The following is a 24,034-nucleotide window of genomic DNA, read 5'->3' as shown; positions in this document are numbered from 1 at the left end:
GTATACGCTGTCAGGTACTTTTTGGCCAGGAACGAGTTTCATACCGCTCTATGTAAACGATAAGGCTTACCTCAGCTTGCAGCAAAAGCAAACGGTAGCAAAATCAGCATGCTCTGCTGTAAGCAACAATACGCGAGAAAACTTAGACCGGCAAACGCAAGCAAATTCTGTGCATCGAATATAAGGCTTTTATTGCCTGCTCCCGGTCCTCTCCTGTGGTAACCAGACCATATCCGTACTCTTTTTTTTCATCCAGAAGTCACTAGCCTGACACTTTGTATATGTACGCGTTTATTTACGTTTCGGTTATATTGTGATATCTGTGATCAGTGCGGTCGGATTCTATCCCGCTCGATATTACCCCGCATATCATGTTGCGTTTGAATTTTCTTCAAAGTCTGCTCCCGGAAAAGGGACCAATATTTGCACCATTTTCTTAGGGAAGAAGAGTTAAACCTTTTTAATCCCAAAAAGTACTCACTGCTTTAGCAGATCAGTTAGTCCCCAAAAAGACTAACCTTTTCCCCCTTTTAGTTCCTTTTTGCCTAGAGTTTGCGCGAGGTAGAACGGAACACTTCGTGTGTACCTGCCGAAATTCCTTCCCAACATCGGATTGTTGAGCTGTCCTCGATGCCAGAAATTTTTAGCGTGTGTGAGGATAACAGAACACAGTCTCTAGCTGCAGAAATTTTACAGAACCCAGTGCGAAGGAAATTGCTTTACTTCTCCGATAGGACTGCGCCATGCTCCTGGAGCTAGCATTTATTCCTTGACGAGACAGTTTCGGCATCACGTGGAGCAAAAGCCTGCAAGTTTTCTCAAGGACAGTGGTCTGTTACGAACTCTCCAATAGTTCTTCTAGTGCGGAGTACTTTTGTTTCCATGTGTTCGATCTTTTTCCGCCCTTATCTGGAGTAACCTGCAACGTTGACTACTAGGCAAATACTTCCAGTACACTAAATTATGCCTCCTCGTACTACTACTACTATAACGTGGTTAAAGTTTGAGCAAATGTGAGGGTTCACGCCTCGATATTGAGCCGCACCCGACGCAGAGCACTGGAATGCTTCAAGATCTTAGTGTTTGCTTCGGATTTTCCATTTTAGAAGGTGAAATAAGCCCTGACGGCCCAAGCAATCTGGTGGTATGTTTTTTATGAAGCCGTCAAGATTACTTTATTGCAATGAGGAAATATGCTCTTCTTGGAGACGGTCACGAACGCTGAGTCCCCCTGTTGGCAGCATCGACCGTCACCCATCAACAATCATCGGCAGGTGGCTTCTGCTGGGCCGCCAGAGCCTTGGCGAAGGGGCTCCAGATGGGCCAGGGCTTGAACCGGTCCGAGGCCAGGTACTCCTTGAGTCCTGGCAGGGCAGCCACACGCTCGCAGTACTCGACAAGAGGAGGGTAGCCCTTGCGGAAGGTGCTAGGGCCCATTGTCTTGATCACCTGCGAAATGCGCCGTTGATATATGAATGCACCGCAAGTGGCCCGCCGCCACTTTTTTTTCGTTGTTTAAAGAAAAGAGACGCGCAAAGCTGAGTCTGCAGCCGGTATAGTCTGGATAAAAGCTTTTGTCCAGCAACAGCGTATACAGAAAGTCGGCGGTAAAGGCATAGCTGTTCAACTTGCTTCACCTGCTGGCAGGGCGATGGGTCGTTTGATTCATCGACGTCCGGTTGTTTGATAAAGAAAAGGTTACTTCGTTCCCGTAGACACCATCCTGTACCTATAGCTGCTCCACGTTCAAGACCGCACAATTAAGCAGTACACACAAACATGCTGAAAATTAATTTGACACGTCCCATGTCTCATCACAAAACCGAGCGCAATAAAAATTTCTGCGTGCGCTAGGCTTAGAGTACCAGAAAAATTCTCCTGCACAGCTGTTTGATATTCTTAGCTGGAGTCCTATATAATTAAATTTGTGTTCGCTCTGAGGTGAAAAAAGAAAAAGCCTGATAGAGCACATTTTAAGAGCTATACCATGCCATCCTGTTAAAGGCTTCAGTTAAAAATGGCTTCGTCGTGCAGAATTTTTTTAACACGTATTGAATGCCCCCCTGTGAATGATGCATTGATGTCGGCATTCTAAGCAAGCACGTACCTGCAGAGTCTCGTAGAGCAGGAAGTCTACGTAAGTGACGCTCTTCCCAGCTCCGAAGGGCCCGTACTTTTTGAGGTACGCTTCGAACTGGTGAAGCTTGTCTGCTATATCAACCAAGAACTGGCACCGCTTCTCGTCCGTGTAGGCGGGGTCATAGCAGACACGCACGGCTGCCCAGATGACGTCGGAAGCCTGCGAAGCCGCAGAGGCAGTGTTCAAGGGAAGCACATTGAAAAGCTGGAAAAGCTTTGTTTCACAATGTCACAAAATTTTTTCCAACTTTCTTTTAGTATGCACACATTCTAAGACTGTTCCTCTGACCAGGGGATTAAGAACTTTCTTTCCCTTCTCTCATTTCAATTCTTGCAGTACTGAGAATGAAGTGTCCAAATGAAACAGTATTTCCGTGAACAGCTTTTCTAAACAAAAGCAAATAGCGTCATCTCTTCACAGCCTGTAGTGAACACCACGTCACTAATTAAATGTAGTTTAAACTATTAATTTGAAAAAAAAATAGATAGTCCCAAGAGATTCTGCGTGAATATGGTAATAATCGTGAGTGACTCTTCCCACTTGCTGAAACATCTGAACTAAGAAAATACTTCTGGTGCTCACAACAACCATTTCCGACTGCCATAGAAAATCGACGGGGTGTACCAAACATTCCGAATTCCCGCGGTGATTTTGAGTGTTCAGCGCCATGTGGTGGCCGCCATACGAACTAGAAGCCTTTCTCCAGGTCTCCTGGGCTCTTTCAGCAGATTTATTTCGAAAAAGGCATGAGCAATTAAATGAAGGCACACAATCTCTTTTGATAACTGTCGGCTGGACGAACAATGCAAAAAATATCGCGACGTGAAAAATAGTTGTGGTGAAAAAAGGCATCCACATTCCATATTTAGGTAAGAAAGACTGTCTCTTGATTACAGACATATCAGTCCTCTCCTTTGTGAGAGTACGGACCACAGGGGCACGCTAAAGACAAAACTTGCGCTACCCAGTGCAAAATTTGGCAGTGGCTTGGCTCTGCTATGTCAGGATATGGAAAGTTGGGCGAGTTGGTATAAGTTCATTTTGGGTGGAAAAAACAGCGCGAAAGGGACGGAAGACAAAGATGAAGGAAACCACATGGACGAGCGCTGACTCACAACTATTTTTTATTTAAAAAAAACAGACATTTATGGTTAAAAAAGTCACATGACCTGACGTCACTCGCGCATGTGCGCGAGTGACGTGAGGTCATGCGACTTTTTTTAACTATAAATGTCTTGTTTCTGAATAAAAAATAGTTGTGAGTCAGCGCTCGTCCATGTGGTTTCCTTCATCTTTGTCTTCTGTCCCTTTCGCGCTGTTTTTTCCACCCAAAATGTCAGGATATACATAGCATCGCTTAGCCTGACATGAGGGCGAGGTGTCCACATCTCGGTGGACACATTAACCAGAGGGAAGGCCCATCACTACCCTCTTGGAACAGTGGACACTTCAACCGTGCTTTAAGCTAAGTGGCGGTAGTGACAGGTGTGCACTGCATGCGTTGGCATTGGCAACGTTGTTCCAGAAACACGGCGCTGAAGCCATAGGCCGTCGTTGTTCGTTATGTTCCTTTGCGTTGAGAACGCATTACACTCCGATAATTTTATGGAAAGGAAGTGCGCAAAATGGCTCTCTGGGTCAGCGGACGCCTGAATCCTGCTTGTAGGTACGTGGGGCGATGAGAGAAAGATATGGGCTGCAGGCATTAACAACCTAGTGCCAGAAACGCGACGCTGAAACCATAGGCCATCGCCGTTCTTTCTGTTCATTGGCGTTTGCGTTGTCAACGTTTACACTCCGATCATTTTAAGGAAAGGAACGGGAGCGGGCGCGGCGAGACACGCCAGCTGTACGCTTTGTGACGTCACTGCTCCTCGCGCATGCGCAGCACGGCTCTCCAGGAGCCACGCGAAACTGCTCAACTTTGGCCAGTGTAGCTCACGCTACAAAATGCTGTCGGCGAGCAGCTGCGAACCTGTGTTACAGTGGATGTCACAATCGACCGAACAATTCTTAATCCAAACAAAACGTCAAAGCCCGGTGAAATAACCTCTTTGAGCACCAATCTAATTCAGCAGGGTGCTTCTGTATCATCGCCTTGCTTATGTCTCAAGGGCATGCTTTACCTGGAGCTCCAGTTGATCGACCCTTCGCTGGGTCTCCTCGTCCTTGGGCGCCAGTCCGTGCTTGCGGCCCAGGTAGCGCAGGATGGCCTGGCTCTGCGTCATCCGCACGTCGCCGTCAATCAGGTACGGCAGGTTGGGGAAGTCCAGGTCCAGCTTGAACTTCACTGCCAGCCACTCGTCACGGCTGGGCTCCGGGCCGTCGCCGAAGCTGTACCTGCGTAAACACGCGAAACAGTCAACACAGGAGGCGGACTGCAAACACAGCAAAAGCGTCCCGCTGTACAGAAAGCGATGGCTAGCGTGGGCAGCGAGTTACGCCGCCTGCGGGATTCGCGTGGACACGGCTGTTAGACCAGCGGACATACCCCCAACAAGATTTCATCGAGTCAACCTCTAACGAGCCTGTTGCGCGTGCTCTCGCCAACTCTCGGCGATAACTGGTAAGGCGCGCACACTGCAGGGCTACTCGTCACCTCGCCATGCATGTAGGGAGAGACAATTTGATGGCGCCTCCAAGGAGCCAAGGCAGCGCGTTTTCCTCCGGAAAAAGAGTGCTTAGAACACGCGCTCGCAATTTTGTAACCGACAAGAGCGAGAAATGAGCTCAGCGAGAAAATATGATTGCTCGATGAAAAGGCGCCATGGCTTTTCCGTCTAGCAATATGTGCATCTTAAAACAAGACAGAATTGGTCAGTTGGACAATTTAATGCAGAAGCATTTCTAGGCTCTGCTGGCGAGGTCGTGTACGCAAAGCGTGGACGCAAAACGCGTCTGAAGCGCCACTGAAGCGCCACTGAAGCGCCACTGAAGCAGCGCCACTGAAGCAGCGCCACTGAAGCAGCGCCACTGAAGCAGCGCCACTGAAGCGCCACTGAAGTATGACTGAAGCGCCACTGAAGTATGACTGAAGTACGACTGAAGTACGACTGAAGTACGACTGAAGTACGACTGAAGTACGACTGAAGTACGACTTCTGAACTCTGGTATCCGTTTCTACGGATTTATTAAGACGCAGTATAAGTCTCTGCATTCTTATTTTCAACAAATTTGCAATCTTTTAGCAGTTACAAAGCCGCAACAACCGTAAAGTGGCAATTTGAACAGCAGCTGTTCAATACCACGCTGCTCTCAGAAGTTCAAGGAGGAGCACCCTATAATTCCCTTCCGCTTTACACTAAAAGAAAAATAATTCCTCGATGAGAAGTACAAATCACCTCATGAGACTTCTATATAGCTCGTATCCAATATAATGGCGGTCATTGTCTAGGGACGATCATGCGACGCAATTTGCAAATCAAGCGGGCCAGAAAAAGGCATTGTGTCTTCATTGATAAAGTGGTCCGACTAATGTTTCATTCTCAGAAAGGTTATTATCGCGAAAAAAAATTGAGCGGAGGCTAGCCTTCCATATTTTCATCCATGTTTTCATCGTCTCTTGCGATTACCACCCGAACAACTAGCTTTGTCTGTTCACAATAGGCTGTCCCTATCCAATATTTTCGCCTCCACCCCTCTCAACAACCGGGCGTTCAATGCGATAAGGAGCATGCCCACAATCGTGAGCGACCTGTTCACGCAATGCAGAAAGTTGGGCGAGTTGGTATTACATGTTGAACTTAGCAAAGCGCAATTAAAAGACAGGGACATAGAAGAAGAGGCACACAGGACAAACGCTTGACATCAACGCTTGACATCAACTAAAGGTAAAAAGAGGCTTGACAGAGAAATTATAGAGGCTTATTGCATTATATAGAAAGCTGAAAAATGTATCAGCAGTCCTTCCCTGACCTTATCACGCAAGGAAATTGCTTACCTTGATGCCTGTGCACGCTTAACACACTTGTGATAAAGCGATTAAATGCTTGGTTTATAATCTGTTTCCGCCCTCTATGTATCTGCATATATGTGTTTTTTTTTCCTGAGTAAAGAACTAGTTGATGTCAAGCGTTTGTCCTGTGTGCCTCTTCTTCTATGTCCCTGTCTTTTAATTGCGTTTTGCTAAGTTCGATCTGTTCACATCGAATGAGAGTCTCTGTCTGCACCGAATTGAATTGGCCTCATGCAGATATACTCCTTAAACAGAAAACAAGCGAAATCAGGTCCTCCTCATTGTACTCAATTCGTCTCCACGACCTTAGGGATATCTGTTGCAGAAGGGTGCACTTAACAATCGGCGGCTATTCAGGCTTACAATGAACTCGCCTAAGCGATACCGCAAGTGTAAAGGATGTTGAATGAGACGCAGCCGAAAAACTGATACCTAGCCGATAAGACGGCTGACAACAATGCCAGGATCACATCGCCTCAGGTGAAACTGATCTTCCCCCGCACTCCAGACAGGAGTAGTTTTTGGACACTGGAACCCGATCGGACTAGCACGCCAGCTCCGCGTGACGCGTCGGTAAACTGATATCGGAGCGGAAGGCTGGGATCGATGTCGCGAGTGTGCGCAGCACATGGAAACCGGATCGCTAAGCCGTGTCATCTCACCACTGTCCGTTAACGCCTTCGCCGGAATGCGCCGTGCGAGGTTTCCTCACGTGGTGGTCGACGTGACTTCGAGCACGATACTGGATACGTAGGGAATTCGTTGCACGTATGTCAGCTGCGCCTGTACGCGGGGTTCTTAACAAGCACAAGACGATATAGCTGGCGAAGAGCCACGAGGCAAGATGTCTGTATCCGTGGGACCCTCGGCTGCTTGAATGTTGATATACTTCTTCGCATATCAACGAATATAACGGTAACGAAAAGTGAAGGACAACGCTCATTAAGTGACATTTAACTCTAAAACGAAGGTCGTTTTTAAATGAAGACGCAAAAACTTTTCCGAATTTTTTCACCAAACAAAAGCAGCGCTCTGCGCGTCTTATTGTCCACGCTAACCCCAAAGCCAAAAAATACGAGCAGTTTAGGGCTGTTAGAGCTAACGAAAGAATTACGCAGGCACGGACCATTCTGAAGGCCACACAATACAATGTTGGGTACTAAAGGTGATGCGCGTCATGGAATGTAGTGTATTACTGATGAGTACCAACGCACTAAAAAGGAATCCACACGTAGGAAGGCCACACGCCCCAAGCGTGTTTGGCCTCCTTGTGTTTGGCCTTTGTACGCGTTTCGTGCTTTTTAGCATTTTCTACCCATCATGAATCAATGCCAACTTGCCAAACTCTTCACGCTGCTTCAATGCATTCGCGATCGGTAACTTACACGCAGCATTTTCACTAACCATGCTTGTTTTCGAACTTTGTCTCTTGACATTCCCGAGCATGTCTTTGGAACACAACACGAGTAGTGCAAGTTTGAATGCACTGTGCCCTTTTTCTTTGTACAAATGCCCGAAAACTACGCAAATGTAAATCACGGGGCAGAAGATCTCGAACCGACACATAGGCTATTAGGAAGGCTGTGAAGGAGGAACCCGGGTGAGTTTGAAGCATCGGTAGAACTTGCACCGACAGCAAATAGCATACGGACGTTTTTGTATCTCGCCTCCAAGGAAACACGGCCGCCGCGGACGGGATCGAACTCGCGAACTTTGGATCAGCAGCGGAACGACAAAACAACTGAGCCACAGTGGCGGGTCACTCGAAACGCAACCAATTATTAGCAGTACAAAAAATTGTGGGTTAAGTATCCACAGATAGGGAACATCACGTGCTCGCTTCCTTCCTTCCTTTTCATCCTATAGCTTCACTTTCATGAACGCAAAAGCAGCGCGCCGAGTCAGGCATCGGGCTGAAGAAGGTTACCCGAACTCGACGAGTGCCGCTCCACATGAACTCGACACCAGCGAGTCGACAGTCGAGGCGCTTCAACGAAGGCACGAATACGCGAGCAGTATACCGCCTCTTGCTTTCCCCTGTAGAAAATCATTTCTCCTGTCATGAGAGGGGAAGAAGTGCAATTTGCGGAAGGGGCCTGAGAGCCAAGTCATCGTTTGCTGTCGTGCTGACTGGACCCGACCCCTCCACTGCATGGCCCATACACGGACCCTCTGACGAACTCGACACGACCATCGAATTCATGCAAACGCCGCTCGTGACACATAGGCCACTCGGTACATTTATTCGCGATCCACCTTGCTCTAGTTAGTTATATGGGGTTTTATGGCGCATAAGCAACTATGGCTATCATGCGCCAAACACAAGGTTAGATGATGTTATGTTAAGTGTATAGAGGTTACATTGTAATAGGTTTAAAACATTGGCTTTCTTTAGAAACTTACAAACAAGTGAAAACTCGACGAGTGTTTGCTCGCCTAAAAGCAATGCGGGATGAAATGGAATGTGTTCATTGTAAAATACAGTAAAAAACTTTCTCCTAAGTTCTTCGAGATGGGAACAAGAAATTAATATGTGATTAACAGTGAGCTCCTCACCACAGATTTCACATACAGGTTTGTCTTTTTTTGTTAATAAGAATCTATGGGTGATGTGTGTGTGACCTATGCGTAAACGACATAAAATTACTTCGATAAAACGCTCTTTGCTCTTTACGGCGGCATGATTTCCATTCTTTTAAAATGGGCTTTACAGTATGCAGCTTGTTGTTTCCTTCATTTTCCCAAGAAGCTTGCCATTTGGCTCTTAGTTTGCTATGCACTAACTTCATGTAATCCTTAGGAGGCAAATTCACATGTTTTATTTACATGGTTCTGGCTTGAACAGCACACATGTCGGCTCTCTCATTGTCCCTAATACCAACGTGACTGGGAACCCAGCAGAATTTTATAACATGTTTTTGTGCTGTGACCTTTACTATATTGTGTATGATGCTCCCTATCAGTGGCTCCGTGGCATTTTTGGCGTTTAATGCTGTAAGGACGCTCAGTGAATCTGTATAAATGATGCTGTTTTTGATGTTTTCATTTGTTATTTTCAGTACCGCAACACTAATGGCATAACACTCAGCGGTGAACACTGTGGCACATGAGGGCAGTCGTACTGCATTTTCATTTTTTCCTTGTATTACTGCGCTTCCTACATGAGCATGAGTTTTTGACCCATCAGTATAAAAGGCAGTATAATTTCTGTATTTTTGTTTTAGTGCTAGATATTCTTGTATTATATGGTCGTGTGGTGTACAGGTTTTCCTGAGGCGTGTTAGTGTGACGTCACACACTGTGGGGAGGGTACCACGGTGGTAGCGCTTTGTGTCTTGGGGCAATATTTTTGATTTCGTTTAGTATGTTCAGAGTTTGACATTTTTCTTCGAAGCGCAAGAGCAACGGCTTAATCGCATGGGGCTTGTTGTTGAGTATTCTGGATGGGCATTTCGTGACAATTGGGTAACAGAGATGTTTTGGCTGAGAAAGGATTTTGAGGATGTATGTACAAGTTAGTGCAGTTCTTCGATCTTCTAAGGAAGGTTCATTAGTTTCCACATACAGACTTGCTATTGGTGAAGTTCTGTAAGCACCGGAAGACAACCTTAAACCAAGATTATGGACAGGATCCAGTCGTTTTATGTAGGACGGTCTTGCTGAGCCATATACTATGGACCCATAGTCTAACTTAGAGCGAACCAGAGAACGATATATATGTAACAGGGAAGCTCTATCCGACCCCCAGTGTTTTCTTGATAGTATTTTCAGCACATTGAGGGCCTGGGAAGCTTTTTTCTTTAAGCTGTTTATATGTGGCAAGAAAGTGAGCTTTTTATCGAAAGTTATCCTTAGGAATTTATGCTCTTGTTTGACAGGTAGTGGGGTTTGGTTTAAATATAGTGTGCGGTCGGTCTGTAGGCCTCGTCTCAAAGAGAACAGAACCGCTACTGTTTTCTGAGGGGAAAATCTAAATCCGTTTCTATCTGCCCAGGTAGCCAGTTTATTTATTGTTATTCGTATTTGCCGCTCACAGGTAGGTATGCTGGAAGACGTGCATGCTATTTGGAGGACGTCTACGTAAACTGAGTACATTATGGATTTTGGGATTACTTTTCCTATGGAGTTCATTTTGATGACAAATAAGGTCGTGCTGAGGATGCACCCTTGGGGCACACCAGTTTCTTGGATAAAAGTCTTGGAGAAGGTTACGCCTAGGCGGACTCTGAACGTTCGATTGGTCAGGAAGTCGCTCAAACAGCTCAGCATCCTGCCGCGGATACCTAGGTCCGCTAGGTCACGGAGGATACCGAACCTCCACGTGGTATCGTAAGCCTTCTCCAGGTCGAAGAAAACCCCGATACAATGTTGGTTGTGGATGAACGCTTCCCGGACTGTGTTCTCAAAGCGTACAAGGTGATCGGTTGTGGAACGTCTTTTTAAAACCGCACTGGTGTATATCTAAAAGTTGCTGGGACTGAAGTATGAAGGTTAGTCTGATGTTTAGAATGCTTTCGAATGATTTTGCTACGCAGCTAGTGAGTGCTATTGGCCTGTAACTGGTGGGACTAGTTGGTGGTTTGCCAGGTTTTAGGAAGGGTACTATGATTGCTTCTTTCCATGCATGGGGGATTTCTCCACTCATCCATATTTTATTGAAAAATTTTAGGAGAGCCTCTATCGCAGTCTCAGAGAGGTTAGCACGCATGGCATAATGTATATGGTCTGGGCCTGGTGCTGTCTTTTTACCGGATGTTAGTACTGCGTTTAGTTCCTGCATTGTAATAAGCTGACTGTAGTCTTCATGTATGCATGTTCTGAAGGGAAGTTCTTGTTTTTCTACTATTGTTTTGTGCTTTTGAAAGGAGTGTGTGTAGTTGGATGAGCTTGAAACTGTAGAGAAATGCTCACCCAATATGTTGGCTTGCTGTTCTAATGTTTGAGTACCGGGTGTTGTTAGCATTGGAAATGTAAAAGGAGTAAAATTTCCTGTGAATTTCCGCACCTGCTCCCACATTTTCTTTGATGACATTGAGCTGTTTATCGAGGATATGTACTGTTGCCATGATGCCCTTTCTGTGTTGCGTCTAATGTATCGTGCTTTGGCTCTAGCCCTTTTGAAGGTGAGCAAGTTCCCTGCAGTGGGATATCTGCGAAGGTTGCCCCAAGCATTGTTTTGCTGCTTTTTAGCTAATGTGCATTCATTTGACCACCAAACTTTATGTGTTTTTCGTGCAATTTCCGATGTTTGTGGGATTGCTTCTATTGCTGCAGATGTTAAGCATGTCAAAAATTTTTCATTTATTTCTTCTATCGTAAGGGTTTCGGCATATTCTCTTTCTAGTGCGGCCTTCGTTCTGAAAAGTGGCCAGTCGGCGAGGTGAATTTTCCATCGCCGTGGCTTAGTAGGGAGGATGGATGTAGCTGATGTTAGCTTTAAAACCGTAGGTAAGTGATCCCTTCCCCGAGGGTCGTCTAAAACATCCCAAATAAAATCATTAAAAACCGATGGTGATGCAAACGCTAAATCTAGGCAGGCCATTTTTCCAGAGCTGGGGCAGCAGTACGTTGCTTTTCCTGTGTTCATTAAACATATGCTATTTGAAATAATAAAATCCTCGATGAGCTGACCCCTGGAATCAGTATGCTCACTTCCCCAGAATGAGGAGTGTGCGTTAAAATCCCCAATTATGACATATGGCTCAGGCAACTGTCCCAGAAGTTCTTCTAGGTCATGCATGGTAATTGTGTTGTGTCGTGGTATGTACACAGAACATATTGTTATTGTTTTATGGCTAATGATGTTTACTGCGACCGCTTCTAAGTTCGTCTTTAATGATACCTCTCTTGCAGGGAGATCGCTTTGCGTAATGATAGCGACGCCTCCTGAGAGTCGGCTAGCTTGTACTCGGTCTTTCCGGAAAATATTATATTTTTTTAAGATGTTTGTGTGCTGTGGCCCAAGGTTCGTTTCTTGCAGGCACACAGCTGTAGGTGCCATCGTTTTGAGCATATCGGTTATGTCTGTAGTTTCTGTGTAGACCTCTACAGTTCCATTGTATTAGATACGCCATTGTGATAAGTTACTTATTCTCAGGAGCAGTGATTCGTGGTTTCCCTTTTTTCTCTAGGGAGTCTCGCCGCCGCTGCAGCAGTGGCGAACCAGGAGTTGTATCCATCGCCACTTTCATGGCGCCGGATTTCCGCGGAGAATCCGCGGATGCGTGTGTTTTAGATGTCAGCGGACTTTAGCTGACATCCATCTCCTCCACGGTGGACGTGGGGGATGCTTCTTGGTTGCGATGGCCCTTGGCCTTCGCATTCGTCTTTTTTGCTGGCACCGCTGAACCAGGCCCTGCTCCAGCGGCAGAGTCTCTTGGGCCAGCAGTTGCCTTCTTAGAGGGGTGGGGCGGCAGGTCCAGTTCAGCACAGCTGTTCTGGGTGTCTGTCGCCGAGGATGCCGCTGCTGAAAGTGGGACCTGAGGGCCTCCGGCGAGGATCGCGTGGTCTTCCCGCGAAATTTTCAGCCCTGTGGACTGTGTCACCGACTTCTGTGGTGGGGACTTGCTTGTCGACCCCAGGTCCTTCGGATCGACCTGTGTGCCGACAGAAACCAAAGGCGGCGGCGGTCCCCGCGTCACCGCTTCGGAGTATGTCCCTTTCTGTTGGAAAGAGACGCGTTTTTTTGCCTCAAAGTAGGACCGGTTTTCTGTGGTCTTCAAAGTTATGATTTGTTTTTCTGTTTTCCAGACTGGGCACGACCTGGAGTACGCGCCATGTGCGCCATTACAGTTGATGCATTTTGGTGTACGTTCGCATCTTTCCTCTGTATGTGAGTCTTCTGCGCATGTGACACAAGTGGGTTTACCTCGGCAAGCCAACATGCTGTGTCCAAAGCTCTGGCACTTGAAACATCGTCTCGGATTCGGTATGTATGGGCGGACTTTACAATGGAGGTATGTGGCGTGGATGGAATCAGGCAGAGTTGTGCTATTGAAAGTTAGGACGATGTGTTTTGTCTTGATTTCAGCATTGTTTCTCCGGATGGTTATTCGTCGGGCTGCTATTACTCCTTGTTCGGCTAGTTCTTCCATTTCCGCAGCGGTACTCTGTAGGAGTTCATATTCAGATATGACGCCCTTTGAGTGGTTCTAGGTGCGGTGCGGGGTTACCTGTACGCTCATTTCTCCAAGATTCTGTAAGGACATCTGTTTGGTGCTCTGTTCTTTTGTGTTTATTTCTACAAGGAGATCTCCCGTTCGCTGCTTTTTTGCTTTGTAGTTTCTGCCTACACAGTTCTTTAGAGTGTTGGCCATCACAAATGCAGACAAGTTTGCTACAGGTTCATCTGCATTTGAGTGAACCATGAAAAACTTCGGAAACGTTTCTGGTTTCTGTGGCATCATTTTTTTCGCATCGGTGCGACCCCTTTTTGGGGGCCGATCAGATTTGTTTGCAAATTTTTCCATACGGCATGTACTGGCTAAGGGTTCCCAATACTTTGTCGCCTCTGATTCACCCTTATACACAGAGGAAGGTCCCAGGATTCCCCGCCTGGTAGACAGACGAGGAGCCCATCGGCCGAGGATTGACCACTTCCTCGACCGCCACCGTTCAAGGTTTCTTCCCTCCACCTTTCAACCTATCGCCACGGTGCGGATGACAGCTTCGGTATGGGGGCTAAGGGTCCGTGGTGGCGCCAAGCAACAACACCTCGTTACACATGGTGCCCTTGCGGGCCACCTTGCTCTACTATGCATGTTCTACTCGTGGCGACCTTGGAGCACGAACGCCAAGAGTTGTGACACAAGGCAACCGTCATTGTCATTATCATGCCCTAATCGCATCGGAAGTAAACTCGACCCGGTTATGAGATAGCAGAGCACCGACTCGCGACGTCGTGTGATTTAACCGACATTCTGCGCTAGCCGGTGAACGTTTCGGAGTAACACTTGTGACAGCTGACCTAAGTCCCGGTATTCCGGCGACACGAGCCAGGACTATCAGATCACGGAACAGCGTTCGGCCAACGCTGTCGAGACGCGTGCACGGCTGCATGAGAGCGCATAACCACGAATGAATCGGCCTTCAACCACTTATCTGTCCTTCGGAAAAAAATGGAGAGCTATGGCGTACGTAGTTTTGCAAACCCATTTTACAAGAATTCGAAGGCAAATATCAGGCGCGAAACGAGTCTCTTGGATGTCTCCCGGCGCACGTGAGCACACGCGTTCAAGTAGGGCGTTGTTCCTCCTGCCAAGATACCTAGACATTCCGAGATTCGCTGTCGCGTTTGACCTTATTCAGCGCCAAGAGACTGCTTATCGGCCTTTCACTGCTCCCGAGCCCGTCAGCAGCGCTTAAGTCCGGTCACCTCCGGATCCGTTTTTTAGTGTTCCCAGAATGCTTTATCAGCTCGCGAAAGCGAACGCAGTCTCAAAACCGCCTCTCAAGTCCGAGATAGCTGCTTCGGAATACTGCCGTCTAGGGCCTTGTTTACGCAAGACTCGAAAGCCATCTGCAGACAAAGGCAGACGCTCCTATCACCGCTATTTGCCGTCGGTTTCGAAAATAGCCTCTAGACATAAGCCGCGACCGACCGAAGTCGAGAAACCGCCCACCGCTAGTTGGAGCGTCAAGACAAATGAACCGAGCGCACTTAAACAACGAGAAGGTCGTGGCTAAAATAAGAACCAAGCGTAGTCGTCCGCCCTTTGAAATCAAAAGAACGCGTCAAAGGGGCGAGTACCGCGGATTTCGTTTGCACCTGACCGAGGCCACAACACTCAAGAGCGAGATAATGTTTATCTCAATAACCAAATGTCCAACATTAGACCAAGTCACTCCGGCGCAGTCGGCCTCTTTCGTTGATATGGCGGAAGGGAAACGAGCTCATCCTTTCCACGTGGCGACAGGCGGGAGACGAGGAGGCTTTTCTCAACATCTGACGCACAGCAAGCTTTCGAAGCTCTTTTCTTTTATAAAAAAGCACCCTTGCGGGATTGGCTTGTACCACAACGCTATAAAGTTGCGGTGGCTACTACAGCAGCCCAAGATCTTAGGAAACTTGAATGCCGAAATGAGCGGGTACATGCAATAGCCTCAGAGCCACAGAGTCGCCGAAGAACTCGGCAAGATCCTACCATATCCTTCATTGCTCTTTAGTTAGCGGCTGAACGAATTTTAACGCGCGCTCGTAAGGCGCGTGACGCGCAATGGCTCGGAGCGGGTGAGAGGCTTGCATCATCGGACGAGGTCCACCATAGGACTGGAGAAGGTCCTAAGGTCTCACTGCAAGCAGCGCGTTGCAGGACAGAAGGCGGCGTAAACTAAGGTTCCATACTAGCGATAGAGGGGCAACCTCGCGCTGAAATCATTAATGCAACCAAGGAAAAATGGAACGCTGATTAACATTAATAGTGTTTGCTGGCATCAAACATTGTGTCCACTGGCTGCTTATTTCTAATCGAAGGAATGCTACCAGCAGAGTGAGGTGGCGACACAATCCCTTTTCCAGAAAACTCAACCTGGCGCATAAATGGCAGCCAATTGCCCTCTTCCTACTTATGTTGCTTTGTTTAAGGATGGGTAAAGTTCACCAGCGATAGCAATCCTGAGTATTGCTGCGTTTCACATTTGGCATTACATGCTCCCATGTATTGTAGGCCATGAACTTGTGAGCAAGGTTTTAAGTTAAGTCAATTCATAGTGAATACATGTTAGTAGCGGGTATATTCGCGCGAAGTAAAGTAGGCAAAATAGCGCCAAAGCAACGTTTACTTAAATGGGGTTGCTCTTGGTATACTGTATGAGAGTGAAATGTTAGGTGCAGTGTTTTACGAGGATTTAACGGCACCCATACCGAGTGGAATGAGCTGAAATAGAATTATGGCATGTAAACATTACGACAGTTCTGCAGTCTAATGAGCAGCGGTGAAAGAAAAGAGCACTTAAACGTAAGCTTCATGGTGGTATGGCTTGTCAAGAGCATGCTCGTCTGCGGGGCCCTCTTGGTCCAGGTGCAGGTTGGGCTCGAGAAAGTAGCGTGCGTGCGTGTACACTCGTAGCCTGAAATGTGCAACTTCCTTTTTATGATGGCAATCTTCCCATCCTTAATAGTAGGTTTAATTAGATTTAACCTATTCTGTTCGCTGTTTCATCCAGGTGCCATTTTGAGAGCAGCGCACGTGTTATTCCTACAAATTTAGAAATAAACTGCACAGTGAAATCAGCTATACATAATTTCCCCCTACTTCCGACACTCCGACGGTGGATGAACAGCTGAAGTGCCGACTCGAGACGACAGGAGCGCCACATTTCACTCTAGTATCCGCCGTATAAAACTAAGACGGAAAGAGCACGCAGTCTCTATACTGCGAGTGTGCGGCGATTTTTTAACTTTCCGAAGTTCGTTTCGCAAAAGTGGTCCACAGAAGTCGACTGCGTGGACTAACGCGCAGAAACATATAGATTCAGATTTGAAGACTCCTTGTCAGCCCGATCACACTCATTTCAGGGCAGAGGCTTCTACAATTGACCTGCATTTAACCCTGCCAGTTTCAGCATCACGCCTAATTCCGTATTGCACACAAGATCGCCATCTGGCTGCATAGTCTACTCGTCGCCTAACTGGAATGCATGCACTCAAGACAGGGCCGAGCCCTTTTTCTTTCTAATGCTGTTATCTCCAGCCGGACGGAACCGCTCTACCAACGTGAGGATGATAAAAGTGCAGCGGAAGAACCAACTGCTCTAGAGACGTGAAGGCTGACAGCGCACACGTCGCTCCTCAGATAGCAGAGCGTGCCCGCGAAGCAGGCACGCACCCAGCGGAGCAATTGGAGTTTGTGGGGTTCCAACGAAAGATGTCAGGTGGCAGTTCACCTTCACAATGCGATATCGGGCCAGAGCAAGCTGAACGCACAGCCATGCTTTCCCAGCGTGGCTGCCCGCTTGCTCTAAATAAAGGAAACACAAGTGTTCTTTACACAGTCAGCTGCACATAGAGAGCTTGCACTAATCCCCAGACCTCAGTATAACCCATAGCCCTGCTTTCGCAGCTCCCGAAGCGGGCCCGCACCAGAGCGCGCAAAGCAAGGACTGCACACGCGTGACGGTGCAGCTAAGGGTCGCGTGCAGCGTAGTCATCAGCCTGACAACGCCCACTGTATGGCAAAGGCCTCTCCCATGCCTCTCAAATTAACCCTGTCCTTCGCCAGCCGCGGCCACCATACTCCCGCAAACTTCTTAATCTCATCCGCCCACCTAACTTTCTGCCACCCCCTGCTACGTTTGCCTTCTCTTGGAATCCACTCCGTTACCTTTAAGGATTGGCCGTTATCTTGCCTTCGCATTACATGCCCTGCCCAAGCCCATTTGTTCCTCTTGATTTCGACTAAGATGTCATTAACCCGCGATGGTTCTCTCACCCTCATCTTTACGGCGACACAAGTCGCACGTCGATGGCTCACTGCGTGTCGCCGCCGGCGATGGCCTACAGTGACGGAGAAGCAGCCAGATCAGGCCTTCCCGACTCAGCACCGCCAGCACCACACAAGTGGGCGACAGAACTCTGTTCGGGCCTCGACTGAAGGAGACATACAAGCTGCGCATGTTTCACCAAACATGCTCTTGGTCAAGCAAGAGGGAGAACTCTACGCACTTTCCTGCTGACCGAGTCTGTGGCAGTCTCCATCATTTCCCGCACGCCACCTCTCCCCGAAACAGCGCCCCAGACGTCACTCGGAGGGACCGATGGAACACGAGGCCGGAAAGGCAAGAACGCATGGAACGGCGAATGAAAGCCGTTCTAGGAAGGAATTTCCATGGAAAGTAAGAAACGCAACGCGGCCACCCGCATTCCGCTCGCGGGCACCTCGTGGGGGGGGTCTCTAACGAGGGAAATGGCAGCAGGAGGCGCGCACTTGGGCGCTCAAGCAGCACAGCCCCTCCAAAGTCCCGCCAGCCGCCGAAAGAACGCAAACACGCATTCAAAACAAGCGAAAAAGGTGTCTTTCCGGATTCCAGCTGGCACTGAACGGTTCTGCCCCTCCCGGGCAGTGCAGATGTTTAACAATTGCATCACAGCTGCGAGCATTACGTACATCCCGTTCTCTTCCTTTCTTCATTCCCGCTGTTACGACCGTTTACCGCCTATTCGGTTTCTGTTTATTAGGGCTTCACGTCCCAAAGCGACTCAGGCTATGAGGGACGCCGTAGTGGAGGGCTCCGGAAATTTCGACCACCTGGGGTTCTTTAACGTGCGCTGACATCGCACAGTACACGGGCCTTGAGCATTTCGCCTCCATCGAAATGCGGCAGCCGTGGCCGGGATCGAACCCGCGTCTTCCGGATCGCAGCCGAGCGCCGTAACCACTGAGCCACCGCGGCGGGGCCGCTCACCGCCTATTGTTCGAGGCTTCCCAATGGAGGAAGAACTGCAAAATATGCCAAATTATTCGCACCTGCTCAAGAACTGAAAACGCCAGGACTTCCAATTTTCGAACATGCACATCTGATTGTATTTTACTCCCTACGAGTTAACATAATTGCTGTATTCATAGAGAAAGTTTTCGCCAAGAACTAAACCAGTCATTTTAAAGCATTAAGAAGTTAAGATTAAGAAGTTTATAGGAGTAGGGTGGCCGCAGTTGGCACAGGAAATGCTTAACTGGAAAGGCATGGGACAGGCTTTTGTACTACAGTGGGCATAGTTAAGCTGACGATGATGCGTTCAAATATAGTTCACCAAGAATGAAAGTTCATACAGTGCCGTATATATCATTGAAATGTGTTCCTTGTTAGTTTATTTTGCGAACAGCTTGCCCGTCTCACAACCTGTACAAATTAAATCATGTGATCATATCCGCCCTACGTTGTCTGCTGCAGGCTGTTTGATGCATCGAGGTGCTCGCACTCAGTGGACGGCGGACGCTCGACCTCTATTCGTGAATCATGCGTGTAGAAGTAGAATATGCAGGTGTTACGACAGTACTTTTCCCGCAGCCACCTTGCTGCCTCATATGCAGAGCACACGTGTAATTGTTGCCGCCGATGTGCGGACCGAAGAGTCCCGGGTACGCTGGGTTGTCGACTGCCAAGTCGTTGTGGGCTACAATTTTTGCTTGCTTTAATTAAATCTTCGAAAGAGCGCAAAATAGCACTAGTAGACCACTTTCAGCGCGAAAGAATCCGAGAAAGCTGTCCATTGTGACAGCGTTGCAGCTGCACGTATCCATTAGAAGCTACCTGCCTGTCTATCAGCTGCTGTAACCCTACTGCAAAACAGATCGCCAATTTAAGCCAGTGTCGCAGTTCCTTGCATCATTGTGGGCCTAGCACGCAGCTCGACACTGCGACGCGGCGTACTGCTGGATTGGACGGAAAAGCAAGATTTGGAAGAAAAATTCATTCAGAACTAAGAAATAAGACATGAATACTCTCTTTAAGAAATGCTAACTGAAAAAAAAAATCCCGTTCCGATTCGAACCAAACACTTCCCTATCCAACTCTGCGTTCTAGAGCCACGCGGCCAGATACATCGGCAGCATAACTTCGCACGACAATTCGTGCTCACGTGAACAGCTCTTTTATGACATGCATGACTTTCACCGGAAGCTCGAAAAATGCCCTTAACGCTGCACTGGAGGTTCATGAAGGCTCCCTTGAGGCTCCACGGATATTCACAACCTTGATGAGCAGTGCAATAACTGGTCATACCTCGAAGAGTTATAACTTCGCGCAGACGACTGCTGGTGCCCTCCAGAAACGAGCAGTTATTGCTATACATTATTCGCTGCCAGATTTTACAACAATGACAAGCCACGTAGCTATCCAATTAGCCGTCGCGGCAGCAAAACAGTTTGCTGTTAACGAAACGTCTCAGAAAGGCTAACACACTTTGGAAATACAGGCAGGTCCAAAGGAAGAGGCCTTTTTTGTTTATTTTTGTGGCCGCCGGCATATTGTTGCTACTAACTTTCTCCGTGTTACATTCCTTTCGCGCTCTGTTTTAGACGTCCGTGGTGCGCAAAGATGGCGCACTGACGCTCGCTCCTTCGTCCAACCGTAGTGTACCGATATATTCAAGCATATTTATCACTTTACCAACAAAAAATTACGTTATTCGCTTCAACCTTCTCAAATTTACTTGCTCATCAGTCACTTAGAAATGTGGGACGAACCCTATAAGCATATTTCATGCAAAAATTTTGTACTTCGCAATCCGTATGAAATGTCCAACGCGCGGCTAATTAGGGACAACAAACGCCGATAATCACAATTAGCGTCGTGCTATGCCAGCCCTATATAAGGAAATTTTCTAATCTCATCTGCGCACTCGACTCCTAGCCGTCTACAATTTCAGCTCCTTTTCCCCACTGTACACTGTATGCCTCTAACAAACCTCTGGAGCTTTCGCTTCGAACGAAACATAACCTACGAAGCTTCCGCTTCGAACGAAACATAACCAACGAAGCTTCCGCTTCGAACGAAACATAACCAACGAAGCTTCCGCTTCGAACGAAACATAACCAACGAAGCTTCCGCTTCGAACGAAACATAACCAACGAAGCTTCCGCTTCGAACGAAACATAACCAACGAAGCTTCCGCTTCGAACGAAACATAACCAACGAAGCTTCCGCTTCGAACGAAACATAACCAACGAAGCTTCCGCTTCGAACGAAACATAACCAACGAAGCTTCCGCTTCGAACGAAACATAACCAACGAAGCTTCCGCTTCGAACGAAACATAACCAACGAAGCTTCCGCTTCGAACGAAACATAACCAACGAAGCTTCCGCTTCGAACGAAACATAACCAACGAAGCTTCCGCTTCGAACGAAACATAACCAACGAAGCTTCCGCTTCGAACGAAACATAACCAACGAAGCTTCCGCTTCGAACGAAACATAACCAACGAAGCTTCCGCTTCGAACGAAACATAACCAACGAAGCTTCCGCTTCAAACGAAGCACAACCAACGAAGCTTCCGCTTCAAACGAAGCACAACCAACGAAGCTTCCGCTTCGAACGAAACACAACCAAAGAAGCTTCCGCTTCGAACGAAACATAACCTACGAAGCTTCCGCTTCGAACGAAACATAACCTACGAAGCTTCCGCTTCGAACGAAACATAACCTACGAAGCTTCCGCTTCGAACGAAACATAACCTACGAAGCTTCCGCTTCGAACGAAACATAACCTACGAAGCTTCCGCTTCGAACGAAACATAACCTACGAAGCTTCCGCTTCGAACGAAACATAACCTACGAAGCTTCCGCTTCGAACGAAACATAACCTACGAAGCTTCCGCTTCGAACGAAACATAACCTACGAAGCTTCCGCTTCGAACGAAACATAACCTACGAAGCTTTCGCTTCGAACGAAACATAACCTACGAAGCTTTCGCTTCGAACGAAACATAACCTACGAAGCTTTCGCTTCGAACGAAACATAACCTACGAAGCTTGCGCTTCGAACGAAACATAACCTACGAAGCTTGCGCTTCGAACGAAACGTAACCTACGAAGCTTGCGCTTCGAACGAAACATAACCTACGAAGCTTCCGCTTTGAACGAAACATAACCTACGAAGCTTCCGCTTCGAACGAAACATAACCTACGAAGCTTCCGCTTCGAACGAAACATAACCTACGAAGCTTCCGCTTCGAACGAAACATAGCGCACATCGGATTGGTCTGCTCCTGTAGTAGAGCTGACCACGAGCGCGAAGGGACTCATACCTACATTTGCGAGAAACTTAACCCTACTCTGGAGTTACTGAAATACGAACAATACTCGGTACCACACGCCGTCCAGCCGCCTGTTACAAAGAGTGTCAATTTTGTTTGCAAGTGCTCCCAGGGAGAAACGCAAAACAGGTGCTCTTGCTGCAAAGCTGAAAATCACCCCTTTTTTTAGTTACTTCCTCTTTAAAAATTGCACTTCTTAGCTATTTCAAGAATATTCCTTATACAGCTGCAAGTCTTTACCACTAGAACGCCACTGTTCAGTTAGTTTCTGTACATACAGCAGGTTTTCCAAGTTTACGGTCTCTGCGAGTTTTTGACAAGCACGGCCCTTGAATAAAGGATGGCGTCTGGTGTCCTCTCCACTTCCTCAGGAGGAGGAGAGTGGCCTCATTGGTGTGTCATTTAATGCAAGATCGCTGTTTTGGGGTAATTAAATAAGTAGGAATTAGATAACCATTTGCCTGATAAGATGACACTACAATTGTACGTTCGGTGCCTTATCCTGTCGCCTTCCCTCTACCCGCAGCCTCCATATCTAATAAGGCCCACTTATTACGACTGAGGCGGCTTCGGTTGGCAGCCGAGGAAGCGAAGCTCTTGGTAAAGCGCGCACAACGCATTGAGGCTTTTTTCCATGTTGCAGTTAACTGAACGACCTCGGGAGCTTTCCAGCGTCAGCACGCGCATGTGTGTTTTCTCTAAGCGCGCCGGAACGAAAAGCAGCGAGGAAGCCAAGAGGGCGTTCCGAACTACACCGAATGAACGAAAAGTGCCAGTTTCTGTGCGATTTATATGGACGTGGGTCTGAGCATTCCAGACTGTTAACATGAGCGAATAAAGCCTTCAATTCTACTGTGAATCAACATGATCCAAGCATTACTGTATCCTGACAACGGACTGCTGTTGCCGAGTGCCCTTCATTCGAACCGCATCTCACGTTGCAACGACTTTCGCACCGCGGCGGCAACGCCCCTCCGACCGCCCCACACGACTCGCCAGACGGTCGCCCCCAGTAGGAAGCACACCATTTGCCGAAAGTTTAGAGTACACAAAGATTCACACATTTCTGAGCATTGAAGTGTCGCTCGTTATGCATCCCACGTGTTCCAAAACTCTTGAAGATGAGAGCAACTCTGATTCTGTCCCATCTGAAGGTGAGAATTTCCACGGATGTTACAAGAACACTACATAGCTCGGAAGCAATACCCCTCGGCTCAAAATTTTTTACAAAGGCAGTACTTCTCGCGAAAAGGGAACAGAGGCCAAAATCAAGTAAGCAAGTCACCACAAAGGACGAAAAAATCGTCGGAGAAAAATATGCACAGGCACCACCTCGAAGCTTTATTCTACTGCGAACAAAAATTGTCAACATGCCAGAACTGAAAAAGAGCATTGACGTCTAAGCGAAAATGTCCAGTCTGAATAGCAATGGCTTACAAACAAGCCCAACCGGCACCTAGCTGCGAAGCCGTGATAAAGCGGATGCAACGCCTGGCACAGCGCCGGCTCGCGGTACCCGCCAACTCGCCTGAGACGTTAAAGCGCTTGGAATGAATCCGCTCCGTGAAGTGCGCGCGGAATGAATGGTAGAGCGAAGCAAGGAAAAAAAAGCCGCACCTCTTGTCCTCGAAGGGGACGCCGAGGTGGTTCAGGAGGTAGCGGATGGGCTCTCCCAGGCCGCGGATGTCCCAGTAGCCGAGCACCAAGGGCGCCATGCTTGCAGCAGTTTCCTCTGGCCTCCGAGACGAGCGTCCGAACCTACTTTCCCGGGCAGCGGAATGGCAATGCGGATGGCTGGAAGCGCAGCAAGAAAACTACGAGCCGGCGACGACAGCTCCACCGCGGCGGGCGCTGCCTCGTGTCGTGTACGCTTCGCCCTGCCGCCGCTAGGAGGCTCGGCTCCGGTGGCTCCGGCATGGGCAGTGAGCGGCGTCGCTCTCTCCGGCAGCCGTTGAACTCCGTCCTTGTCCTTGAACAAGTGAAAGGGAGGCGCGGCGGCCCGTAAAGTGGCTGATAGCGGCCGCATGACGGAGGCCGTTTGTCTGTGCGTCGGCGCAATCGTCGTTGCCAGATGCCGGAAACTGAGCGATCATGCTGACAACGTGTGTACCCGCGCTCGCGCCCTCTCTTGGTGCGAGACAGGGCGTGTTGCCTTCGCGTCTGGTTTTTTGTTGTTTGGACGCAAA

General features: G+C 48.1%; 1 protein-coding gene across 1 annotated transcript; it reads right to left on the bottom strand.

Moving 5' to 3' along the window:
- Nucleotides 1-165: 165 nt before the first annotated feature.
- Nucleotides 166-23,746, bottom strand: LOC149360554 (glutathione S-transferase B-like). The gene is made up of 4 exons (XM_089572395.1): nt 23,466-23,746; nt 4,267-4,480; nt 2,108-2,299; nt 166-1,449 (listed from the first exon to the last, which is right to left on the bottom strand). The coding sequence occupies exons 1-4, from the start codon at nt 23,561-23,563 to the stop codon at nt 1,258-1,260; spliced, it is 696 nt and encodes a 231-aa protein (XP_089428521.1). The 5' UTR covers nt 23,564-23,746; the 3' UTR covers nt 166-1,257.
- Nucleotides 23,747-24,034: the final 288 nt, after the last annotated feature.

The sequence above is a fragment of the Amblyomma mixtum genome, chromosome 2, assembly GCF_055824585.1.
Source record: "Amblyomma mixtum isolate Tamu chromosome 2, ASM5582458v1, whole genome shotgun sequence".
In the NCBI taxonomy this organism is placed as follows: Eukaryota; Metazoa; Arthropoda; class Arachnida; order Ixodida; family Ixodidae; genus Amblyomma; species Amblyomma mixtum.
The sequence above is the reverse complement of the archived record's forward strand: the minus strand, read 5'-3'. Positions and strand labels throughout refer to the sequence as shown.